Here is a 13125-nt window from a genome sequence, read left to right on the forward strand (position 1 = left end):
GATAGGTTTGGGTTTGGTGTAGATTTGGTAATCTATGTCGAGCATTTAACATTTTGTAAAAACAGGTCAAACGTTGGGCTTTACGTCTGTCCTGGAGCAGGTTCCACCCCAATGAATTTAGAAGTTCGGTAACACTCGCTTCTCTCTCATAGGTATTTGTAACAAATCGAGCTGCCTGTCTTTAGACACGTTCGATGGAAGAGATTTTTCTATTTGGGTGTATGGATCCCATGCTGCAACTGTGTAGTCGAAATGAGGTCTAACAAGGGTGAAGTATAACTTCTTGATCGAAGTTGAAAGATGATAAAAGTTGCGTCTCAGAAAATTTAGGACACCCGTTGCTTTCACCGTTGCAGGATGTGTTTGACCATTACAATGTAGATCGTTCTGTAATTTGATGCCAAGATACTTGGTCTGTTTGGATTCTTCAAGGGTGGCACCCAGGATATTATATAATTTTTCTGCTGGTTTCCTCCTCCTGGTGACACGCATGGTTTCACATTTGGAAGGATTGAACTGCATCCCCCATTGTTGTGACCACTCAACCATAGTATCAAGATATTTTTGAAGAGCATTTGAAGAAACCAGGCGAAAATGGCCAAAATGGCAGCGCTGCCCTAGCAGCTGTGGCTTACCTGCGGTCCGTTTGTCTTTGTGTTTTTGTTGTTTTTTTTGTCTTAATTGTAGATGTGATGTCGTGTTTTTGTGGTTGTGTACTGTGTGTGTGTGGGGGGCGGAGGGGGGGACCTGTAAAATTGTAAATTTGTACCTTCCGAACGGAGATCCGACCTTTGTTTTTTGGGTCGGGTCTCCGTTCCTGCTGCGGCCTACCATTGGCCAAACTCCTGGAGCTGGCAGCCTCCAGGGCTCTGGTTCGCAGAGCCCGCGGACCGGACTCACCATCAGCGGAGCTGGCCGTCTTCGGAGGCTGTGGGAGCGGCTGCGACTTGCCTTAGGCTCGGGCCGCGTGGATGCTGACATCGGCAGCTCCGGCAGCGGCAGCGTGTTCGCCCGCCCCGGATCGCGGAGCTTGGGTCGGCCCGCCGCAGACATTTCACCATCCGGCGCGGCCTGGAAATAGGCCGCGGGATTTTTCTCTGCTCGGCGGGGGCTTCAATGTCGGGAGCCATGACCTCCCCGATGTGCAGCAGCAGCGGCAGCGGCAGCGTGTTCACCCACCCCGGATCGAGGGGCTTGGGTCGGCCATCCGGCGCGGCCTGGAACGTGGCAACGACACCAGCCTGACCGCGGGAGAAGACGGCAGGGGAAGAGAAAAGACATTCTGGCCTTCCATCACAGTGAGGAGGGGACTGGAGGAGACTCACTGTGATGGATGTTTCTTTTTTTGGGGTTTTGTGTTGGTTGGGGTTGTGTAATTTGCTTATTTTATTGCTCTTATTGTTGGACAAATAAAGATATCCTGAATCCTGAATCTTTATTAAGCTGACTTAATTGGACGGTACAGCAAATAATCATCAGCGAATAGTCTGGTCATGCTTGTAACTTTTTCATGGATGTCATTAATGTAAAGCAAAAACAGATGTGGGCCCAATACTGTGCCCTGAGGTGTACCACTTAACACTGGACGCCAATCGGAGCTTTTTCCATTCACACACACGCGCTGAAGACATTTGTCAGAAAACTGGAAATCTATCGTTTCGTGTTGGAACGAACACCTTAGACGTCAAGCTTCCAAAGCAGTCTCTGGTGAGGGATGACATCAAATGCTTTAGAAAGGTCTAAAACTATTAAATCCATGATGACATTGCTGTCAAGGTTCTTGGCCAGGCCATTTGTCATCAGGATAAGCTGAGACTCGCATGATCTATGCTTCCTAAATGCAATAGACAATAGACAATAGACAATAGGTGCAGGAGTAGGCCATTTGGCCCTTCGAGTCAGCACCAACATTCAATGTGATCATGGCTGATCATTCTCAATCAGTACCCCGTTAATGCCTTCTCCCCATACCCCCTGACTCCACTATCCTTAAGAGCTCTATCTAGCTCTTTCTTGAATGCATTCAGAGAATTGGCCCCCACTGCCTTCTGAGGCAGAGAATTCCACAGATTTACAACTCTGACTGAAAAAGTTTTTCCTCATCTCCGTTCTAAATGGCCTACCCCTTATTCTTAAACTGTGGCCCTTGGTCCTGGACTCCCCCAACATTGGGAACATGTTTCCTGCCTCTAACGTGTCCAACCCCTTAATAATCTTATGTTTCGATAAGATCCCCTCTCATCCTTCTAAATTCCAGTGTATACAAGCCTAGTCGCTCCAGTCTTTCAACATATGACAGTCCCGCCATTCCGGGAATTAACCTAGTAAAACTACGCTGCATGCCCTCAATAGCAAGAATATCCTTCCTCAAATTTGGAGACCAAAACTGCACACAGTACTCCAGGTGCGGTCTCACTAGGGCTCTGTATAACTGCAGAAGGACCTCTTTGCTCCTATACTCAACTCCTCTTGTTATGAAGGCGAACATTCCATTGGCTTTCTTCACTGCCTGCTGTACCTGAATGCTTCCTTTCAGTGACTGATGCACTAGGACACCCAGATCTCGTTGTACGTCCCCTTTTCCTAACTTGACACCATTCAGATAATAATCTGCCTTCGTATTCTTACCACCAAAGTGGATAACCTCACACTTATACACATTAAACTGCATTTGCCATGCATCCGCCCACTCACACAAACTGTTCAAGTCACCCTGCAACCTCATAGCATCTTCCTCACAGTTCATACTGCCACCCAGCTTTGTATCATATGTAAATTTGGTAATGGTACTTTTAATCCCTTCATCCAAGTCATTAATGTATATTGTAAATAGCTGCGGTCCCAGCACCGAGCCTTGCGGTACCCCACTAATCACTGCCTGCCATTCTGAAATGGACCCATTTATCCCCACTCTTTGCTTTCTGTCTGCCAACCAATTTTCTATCCATGTCAGTACCCTACTCCCAATACCATGTGCTCTAATTTTGCCCACTAATCTCCTATGTGGGACCTTGTCGAAGGCTTTCTGAAAGTCAAGGTACACTACATCCACCAGCCATCCCCTGTCAATTTTCCCAGTTACATCCTCAAAAAATTCCAGAAGATTAGTCAAGCATGATTTCCCCTTCGTAAATCCATGCTGACTTGGAACGATCCTGTTACTGCTATCCAAATGCTCCGCAATTTCGTCTTTTATAATTGACTCCAGCATCTTCCCCACCACTGATGTCAGACTAACTGTTCTATAATTTCCTGTTTTCTCTCTCCCTCCTTTCTTAAAAAGTGGGATAACATTAGCTACCCTCCAATCCACAGGAACTGATCCTGAATCTATAGAACATTGGAAAATGATCACCAATGCGTCCACGATTGCTAGAGCCACCTCCTTAAGTACCCTGGGATGCAGACCATCAGGCCCTGGGGATTTATCAGCCTTGAGTCCCATCAGTCTACCCAACACATTTCCTGCCTAATGTGAATTTCCTTCAGTTCCGCCATCACCATAGGATCTCTGGCCACTGGAAAATCTGGGAGATTGTTTGTATCTTCCTTAGTGAAGGCAGATCCAAAGTACCGGTTCAACTCGTCTGCCATTTCGTTGTTCCCCATAATAAATTCCCCTGCTTCTGTCTTCAAGGGACCCACATTTGCCTTGATTATTTTTTTCCTCTTCACATACCTAATAAAGCTTTTACTATCCACCTTTCCTCGTACCTCATCTTTTCTCCCCGTATTGCCTTTTTAGTTATCTTCTGTTGCTCTTTAAAAGAGTCCCAATCCTCTGGCTTCCCACTCTTCTTTGCTATGTTATACTTCTCTTTTATTTTTATGCTGTCCTTGACTTCCCTTGTCAGCCACAGGTGCCTCTTACTCCCCTTAGAATCTTTCCTCCTCTTTGGGATAAATTGATCCTGCAACCTCTGCATTATTCCCAGGAATACCTGCCATTGCTGTTCCACCGTCTTCCCTGCTAGGTCCTCCTTCCAGTCAAATCTGGCCAGCTCCTGACTCATGCCTCTGTAATCCTCTGCTGTACCGTAATACTGACACTTCCGATTTTCCCTTCTCCCTCTCAATTTGTAGAGTAAAACTTATCATATTATGATCACTGCCTCCTAATGGCTCTTTTACCTTGAGTTCCCTTATCAGTTCAGGTTCATTACACAACACTAAATCCAGAATGACCTTCTCCCTGGGAGGCTCCAGTACAAGCTGTTCTAAGAATCCATCTCGGATACAAACTCCCTTTCCTGGGGTCCAGTACCAACCTGATTTTCCCAGTCTACTTGCATGTTTAAATCTCCCATAACCAATTACATTTGCGACGTGCCAATTTTAGCTCTTGATGCATGTTGGTTGTCAGTAAGTATGTTATGCTTGCTAAGGTGTTTCATCAGGTTACTATTGATTACACGCTCCAGTAGTTTGCAGCAAGTGGTTGTTAATGAAACAGGACGATAATTAGTTGGTGGGTGAACCATTCTTAAATAGAGGAGTGATGTTAGCCTTCCTCCAATCCAGCGGAGCATCACCTGAGTCAAGCGACTGTTGAAAAATGAACTGCAAAACAGGAGCCAGTTCTTCGGCCGCGATCTTAACGGCTTGATTTTGCATCTGATCAGGTCCAATAGCTTTTGTTGTATTTCAGTTCACATTCTATGAAGTCATGCTGATGGAAGATGGCTTTAAAAGTTTTAGGAATGTATTGAAATCAGCAACACCATTTTCCATATCAGGCACTGAAGATGCTGCATCCTCCAAGAATTTTGTATTTTTCTGATCAAGAAAATTTTGCAGTTGATTCTTGATTTTGCCATGGGAGATTAATTATATTATCATTGTTTTCCATCATTTTTTTCAGAATGTCAGCCTTTGAGCAATTTAATCCAGATTTTTATCAATCAAATTATGACATTAACGACCAAGAGGACACGTCCAATGGTTATGGAAGCAACAGTAACCCTGTGTCAAGTGGGTAAGCTAATTTATACAGACTAACGTAACTTCATGGTTCTAGTCTGCCCACAAATTCATACAGACTAACGTAACATCATGGTTCTAGTCTGCCCACACATTTATGCAGACTAACGTAACTTCATGGTTCTAGTCTGCCCACACATTTATACAGACTAACGTAACTTCATGGTTCTAGTCTGCCCACAAATTTAAGTGAAAAAAATAGTGTCAATGTTTGTTTTTGGTCACAAACTGAGTATGGGATACTGTGGTGAAATTAGAACATCGATCAGTACAACACAGAAACAAGCTCTTTGGCCCATGTCTGTGCCAAACCCATATCTGCTTGCGCATAATCCATGTCCCTACATTATCTGTATATCCATATACCTATCTAACAGTCTCTTAAATGCCACTATCTTATCTGCCCATCACCTATTCTGGCAGCATGTTCCAGGCACCCACCACCTCTGTCTTTTAAGATTTTAAGTCTCGCCTTTAATTGTATATTTTCCCCTTAGCTGCCAAACTGCAACACCTCTCACTTCGATTAAACTCCATCTGCCATTTCTCCATCCATTTCTGTGGCTGACCTATATCCTCTGTTCGAAGGAAATGCAGATGCTGGTTTAAACCGAAGATAGACACAAAAAGAGGAGTATCTCAGCGGGACAGGCAGCATCTCTGGAGAGAAGGAACGGGTGATGTTTTGGGTCAAGACCCTTTGAAGAGTCACCCATTCCCTCTCTCCAGAGATGCTGCCTGTCCCGCTGAGTTACTCTGGCTTTTTGTGTCTATCTTCACTGATCCTGCTGTGTACTTTGAGAGCCTTCCTCACATTCCCCAGAAATCTTGGTGTCATTTGCAAACTTAGTACCCAATCCATTTATATTTACTTCCAAATAAGTTATATATATTACAAACATCAGAGGTCCCAACAGAACTCAACTGTTCACAGACCACCAGCCTGAATGTTGTTCTTCACTACATCCATTAGTAAGCAAGTTGAAGGAACAAAATCTTAAAAGCAGATTTTGATGTGCATCATGTATCATGTGTTTAGCACATGCATCTGACAAATTTCCAGATCTGCTCTATTTAACCTTAAAGAATCTTGATCTTTTTTCCTAAAGAGCCTCTTTCAGTTCACCTTCTATTTTCAACTCCCTTGTGCCTCTGCAAATGTGTGCAGCACTCCATATGGTCTAACCCAAGTTATAAGCAACATTAAGATAACTCCACCATTTTCAGTTTCATGAGATTAACACCAGAGCCTTGATTTATTTTTTAATGGATTGGTGAACTTTGCTCACCTTGATTAGAAACCTGCAATGCAGTACAAAAACTGCCATGCTGGTTTTCTGTGGATGCCAATTGCACTTGGGAAATACTGCTGAATGGCAATATACGTGACACAGCTGTTGACTAGGCAGCTGTCACCTAATAATTTCTTGGTTATTAAGCCAATAAAATTAGTGCCAATGTTTGCTTTGAAGCAATCAAAAATCAATCTTTGAATAATTCATGATCATTAAATTCCAGGCTGAATTTTCAGGGGTTTTTTCACCTAGGAATACTTAAATCATGTTATATTTGCTCTTGTGTAAAGGATGCAATCAGCCACGTCATAACCGCGTAGAACTTATTTTCTCCTGATAGATCTTCTGTTAAATTCATCAATGCTTTGCAATATTATGAGGATGTTTAATCCATCTACATTGCAAAAGTGAAATGCAATTTGTGAATCGACCAGAAAGAAATCTTCACACTTTGTTGATTATGCATCGATAATACACCACCATCAGTGAGGATAGGTAATAACACCTCCACTAGAATAATTCTCAATACTGGTGCCCCGCAAAAATGCGTTCTCAGTACCATACTATATTCCCTGTACACTAATGTCCGCAACCGAATTCGGCTCTAACACCATCTCCAAATTTCCAGATGAATCCATTGTAGTGGGCCCGATCACAAACAACGATGAGACCGAGTATAGGAAGGGGATAGAGAACTTAGTGTGGCGTGATGTCAGCACAATATCTTATCCCTCAATGTCAGCAAAATGAAGGAGCTAGTTATTGACTTCAGGAAACATGGTGGACCACATGCCCTAATCTGCGTTAATGATGCTGAGGTGGAAATGGTCGAGAGCTTCAAGTTGCTTCAGATTAATATTATCTCCAATGTGTCATTGACCAACCACACCAAGAACGCCTCTGCTTCCTTTAGAAACTGAGGAATGTTGATGTCTCCAATGACTCTTACAAACCTAGAGATGCACCATAGAAAGCATACTGTCAGGATGCATCACAGCTTGGTTTGGGAACATCTCTTCCAAAGACGGCAAGAAAATGCAAAGAGTTGAAGATATAGCCCAGTCCCTCACACTTACCAGACTCCCCACCATTGACTCCATCTACACCACGCTGCCTTGGAAAATAATCAAAATAATCAAAGACTTGTCATGTTCCCTCCCCTTCGTTCATTCCTTCTTCTCCCTGCTTCCCTTGGGCAGAAGATAGCACGAAAGAGCACACCACCAGACTCAAGAACAGCTTCCACCCCTCCGTTATCAAGCTTCTGAACGGTTCTTCCATAAGCTAGACAATACTGTTTGATTCACCTCTTTGCAAATATATAGAATGAATACTTTATGAATGAATTAATACTTTATTGTCACACGTGACAAGTCACAGTGGAATTCTTTGCGTGCATACCCAAAGTATGCAAATAGACGCCCGTGAAGGGCACTGACAAAGTTACAGATTATCCGTTTGTTCTCCCCCTCCCCCTCACTCACGGTGGTCCCCCCACGCCGGGTCCTCCATTGCTCTTCCCCGTCCCTCACGGCAGTCCCCCCATGCCGGGTCCTCCACTGTTCCTTCCCTTGGCAGCGGCGTCCTCACTCCACATGGTCCGTCTTCGTCCGGCGGTCGATGCCCTCATTCACCACCGCACAACCTTTCCACTATTGCTGCCAGGAATTGTTGTGTTAAAATGCTGAGAACTATATTCTGCACTCTGTATTTCCTCTTTGCTTTATCTATGTATTGCAGTATGACTCGATTGTATTTATGTATAGAATTTTCTAATTTGATTGGATAGCATGCAAAACAAAACATTTCGCTGTACCTCAGTACATCAGACAATAACACACATAAATCTCTGTGACTTCCCACTTTGTGGGCTTGGCTATCTATTGGACTGAACAGAGTAGAATGTTGAGCAAAAGGGTTTAAAAGTGGCAGAAAACAATACACACACAGTGAGATGCAGTCTGAGGTTTTTTATGGTAGTAATTGTACCTGTGATGGAATTAAGATCAGTGCTTCAAAAGTACAAAAAGCAAGATTTAGATTTATTTTTTTTAGATTTAGATTTAGAGATACAGCGCGGAAACAGGCCCTTTCGGCCCACCAAGTCCGCGCCGCCCAGCGATCCCCGCACATTAACACTATCCTACACACACTAGGGACAATTTTTACATTTACCCGGTCAATTAACCTACATAAGAGTGGCTCAACAATGGCTGACACAGGAAATTGTGGATAGAATTAGATCTAAGAAGAAGACATGTACATTAGTCTGAAGATTAATTAAAAAGGTTAATTTGTGAAGATTAATTAAAAGGGGAAAATTGAGTAGTATGAATAAGAATAAGCTTGCTGGGAACAAACATTGGCTGTAAAACTTCCTCTCAACATGTGAAGAACAAAATATTAATGAAGGCAAACATAGGCTCCTCACAGTCAGCAGCAGGGCATTTTATGATGGGCAACAAATAAATGGCAGATGAATAGAACAAGTACTTTGCTTCCAACTTTACAAACAAGGACACAAATAACCTCCCAGAAATGTTAGGGAACTTCAGATCCAACGAGTGGGAGTAAGACAGTATCAATAGGAAAACTGAAAGGGTCGAAGGTTAATAAATTCCCAGGACCTAATAGTTTGCATCTTATATTGGTGGTCATTGTCCAACATTCTATGGACTCTGCATTATTTTTTTATGGACTGGACAGGAGCTAATATAAACCTCAATATTATTTTTAAAAGAGAGAGAAAGCAGGGAACCATAGAATGGTTAGTCCTGAGTTAGAGTTTAGTTTATTAAGTTTAGTTTTGTTTAGGTTAGGTACAGTGAAAAGCTGTTGTTGCATGCTAACTTGTCAGCGGAAAGACAATACATGATTGTAATCGAGCTACCCACAGTGTAGATATAGTGCACATGATAGAGGGAATAATGTGAATAACATTTAGTGCAAGATAAAGCCAGTAAAGTCTGATCAAAGATAGTCTGAGGGTCTCCAATGAGGTAGATACTAGTTCAGGACTGCTGTCTGTTTGTTGGTAGGATGGTTCAGTTGCCTGACAACATTCCTTCTCTCCCGAGATGCTGCCTGACCTGCTGAGTTACTCCAGCATTTTGTGAATAAAACAGCTGGAAAGAAACTGTCCCTAAATCTGGAGGTGTACGTTTTCACACTTCTATAACTTTTGCCCGATGGAAGAGGGGAGAAGAGGGATTTGGCAAGGTGCGATTTGTCCTTGATTATGCTGGTTGCCTTGCCGAGGCAGCATGAGGTGTAAATGGAGTCAATGGAAGTGAGGTTGGTTTGTGTGACGGTCTGGGCTGATTCTATAATTCGCTACAATTTCTTGCGGTTTTGGATGGAGCATTCCCAAACCATGCTGTGATGCATCCCGATAAAATGCTTTCTATGCCGCATCTGTTGAAGTTGGTGAGAGTTGTTGGGGACATTCCGAACTTCATAAGCCTTCTAAGGAAGTAGAGTGTATGATGTGCTTTCTTGGCCATTGCTTCAATATCGATGGTCTAGGAGGTTATTGGTAATAGTTACTCCTAGGAATTTTAAGCTTTCAATCATCTCTACTTCAGCACCGTCAATCCAAAGTCAATTGTTTGCAAAATGCATGAGTCTGCTATTAAATATATAATAGAAGAGTGTTTTGAAAACAGTGACAGGATCAATCAAAGTCAACATGGATTTGTAGAAAGAAAATCTTACTTGACACATTAACTGGTATTTTCTGTGATGATGTAGATTGATTGATTGAAAGATACAGAAGAATGTATGATAAGTGTATGGCGGCACTGGGCCTGAACTCAGTGGAGTTTAGAAGGATGAGGGGGGAATCTCATTGAAACTTACCGAATAGTGAAAGACCTGGATAGAGTGGATGTGGAGAGGACATTTCCACTAGTGGGAGCGTCTAAGACCAGAAGGAACAGCCTCAGAATACAAGGACATACCTTTAGAAAGGAGATATGGAGGAATTTCTTTAGTCAGAAACTGGTGGATCTGTGAAATTAATTGCCACAGACGGCTGTGGAGGCCGTCAATGGGTATTTTAGCGGCGCAGAATGACAGACTCTTGATTAGTAAAGGTGTCAAAGGTTCTGGGGAGAAGGCCGGAGAATGCGGAGTAGAGTCTTTAAACTTTAGAGTTTAGAGATACAGCATGGAAATTGGCCCTTCGGCCCACCAAGTTCGCGCCAAACAGTGATCACCCCACCTACTAGCACAATCCTACACACTAGGGAAATTTATAATTTACAGTTACTGAAGACAATTAACCTACAAAGCTGTACATCTTTGGAGTGCGGGAGGAAACCAGAGAACAAAGAGAAAACCCACACAGTCACAGGGAGGACATACAAACTCCATCCAGACAGCACCCATTGTTAGGATCAAACTAAGTGTCTGGCGCTGGAAGGCAGCAACTCTACTACAGTGCCACTGGGCTGAATAGCCTAATTCTGCTCATATGACTTATGAACATGTGCATGGAAATAGGCCCTACAGTCCACGCCGACCATTGATCAGCCGCTCACACTACTTCTATGTTATCCCACTTTTGCATCCACTCTCTACACACTAGGGACAATTTACAGCAACCAATTATCCAACTAACTCATGCATCTTTGGCATGTGGGGGGAGCCCAGAGCACCTGGAGCAAACCGATGAAAATGTGTAACACATCACCCGAGATTAGAATTGAATTTTAATAAGGTCCCACATAAGAAATTAGCATGCTTAATTAAAGCATATTGGATTGGAGGTAATTTTGTGACTTGGATATCAAAGTAGATGACAGATAAGAAGCAAAGAGTAAGAATGAACATTTTGAAGTGACAGGCAGTGTCTGGTGGGGTACCACAGTTCAATGTGTAGACCACAGCTATGCACTATAACTGCATAAAGAACATTAATGATTTAGATGAGGAAATCAAATGCAATATCTCCTTGTTTTCAGATAACATAAGTCTGGGTGATCTGTGAGGAGGATGCAGAGAGATTCCCGAATGATTGCGATGTCAAGAGCCAGGAGTGTTAATTGTAATGTGTATCGAAAAGGAACAATAAGATTCTTACTAGCAGCAGCAGAATAGGTTTGTAAACGTAGTACTCAATAGACAGCATATATTTTGAAAAAGTTTGATAAATAAAATACCCAATATAGTGCAAAACAGAACAAAGCCCAAATCCCTGGTGCAACCAAGGCAGTTGGTAGAATGAAGGTTAGATGGAGTTTGTAGTGTTCAATAACCTGATGGTTGCTGGGAAGAAGCTGTTTCTGAATCTGGACATCGCAGTTTCAGACTCCTATACATTCTTCCCAATGGCAGAACAGAAATGAGAGCGTGGCCAGGGTGATGCAGGCTGCTTTTTTGAGGCAGATCCTCCTATAGATCTCTTCAATGGTGGGGAGGCCAGTTCCCATGATGGACGGGCAGTTCAGCACGTTTTGTAATCTCCTTCATTCCTGGGCGCTCGAGTTACCGAACCAGGTCGTGATGCAACCAGTCAATATGCTCCCCCACTGTACATCTGCAGAGGTTCAATACATCATTAATCAACATACCAAATCCACTCAATGTTCTAAGGAAGTTGAGGCATTGATCCGTTTTCTTTATGATTGCATCAACATGCTGGGACCAGGACAGATCTTCAGAGATATGCACGCCCAGGAACTTGGAGTTGTTGACTCTCTCCACCACTGACCCGGCACGGTAGCGCAGCGGTAGAGTTGCTGCTTTACAGCGAATGCAGCGCCGGAGACTCAGGTTCGATCCTGACTACGGGTGCTGCACTGTAAGGAGTTTGTACGTTCTCCCCGTGACCTGCGTGGGTTTTCTCCGAGATCTTCGGTTTCCTCCCACACTCCAAAGACGTACAGGTATGTAGGTTAATTGGCTGGGTAAAATGTAAAAAAAATTGTCCCTAGTGGGTGTAGGATAGTGTTAATGTACGGGGATCGCTGGGCGGCACGGACTTGGAGGGCCGAAAAGGCCTGTTTCCGGCTGTATAGATATGATATGATATGATATGAAGGCAGGTTTGGGGATCCTCAGCCTTCCTCTTCTAAAGTCAACAATCAGCTCCTTGCTTTGCCTGACATTGAGAGCAAGGTTGTTGTTCTGGCATCATCCAATCGGACGATTGATCTCCCTCCTATACTTTGACTCGTCATTACTCAGAATTCGTCCAACAGCGGTAGTGTCATCGGTGAATTTAAAGATGGAATTCGAACTGTGTCTGGCTATGGGTTATGGGTAAAGAGTGAGTAGAGCAGTGGACTAAGCGCACTGCCTTGAGGTGCTCCTGTGCTGAAGGTTGTCAAGGAGGAAGTGTTGCTGCCAATTCGTATCAATTATGTTCTGTTCATGAGGAAGTGAAGGATCCAGTTTTAAAGGGATGGGCAGGGACCCAGTTCTGTGAGCTTGGTAACAAGTTTGGAGGGGATGATGGTTTGAACACCGAGCTGTGGTCTATGACCAACAGCCTGACGTATATGTTTTTATTATCCAAATAGTCCCATGCAGGGTGGAGAGCCAACGTGATCACATCCCACACTGATATATTGTGACGATAGGCAAATTGTAGTGAGTCCAGGCTCTTGCGAAGGTAGGAGATGATATGAACCAAACTCTCAAAACACTTTATCACTGTGGACATTAGTGCTATTTTCCCACTTGCTCAACCATGGGTTGAATGTGGGAAAATGCATGGCAGATGCAGAATAATGTGAATAAACACGAGGTTATCGGCTTTGATGTTAAAAACAGGATGACAGATCATTATAGTATGTGAATAGCAATACATTCAGAAGCGGGATGGTGAAATGAGAGGTAGTTTTCT

General features: G+C 43.4%; 1 protein-coding gene across 1 annotated transcript in view; it reads left to right on the plus strand.

Moving 5' to 3' along the window:
• The first annotated feature begins 4862 nt into the window (after nt 1–4862).
• Nucleotides 4863–13125, plus strand: part of LOC144599570 (protein YIPF5-like) — a 45205-nt gene continuing 36942 nt past the window's right edge. The window contains exon 1 of the mRNA XM_078410613.1: nt 4863–4975. Within this exon, the coding sequence (XP_078266739.1) occupies nt 4863–4975 (113 nt within the window). The remainder of the gene's footprint in view (nt 4976–13125) is intronic.

Source organism: Rhinoraja longicauda, chromosome 1 (assembly GCF_053455715.1).
Source record: "Rhinoraja longicauda isolate Sanriku21f chromosome 1, sRhiLon1.1, whole genome shotgun sequence".
In the NCBI taxonomy this organism is placed as follows: domain Eukaryota; kingdom Metazoa; phylum Chordata; class Chondrichthyes; order Rajiformes; family Arhynchobatidae; genus Rhinoraja; species Rhinoraja longicauda.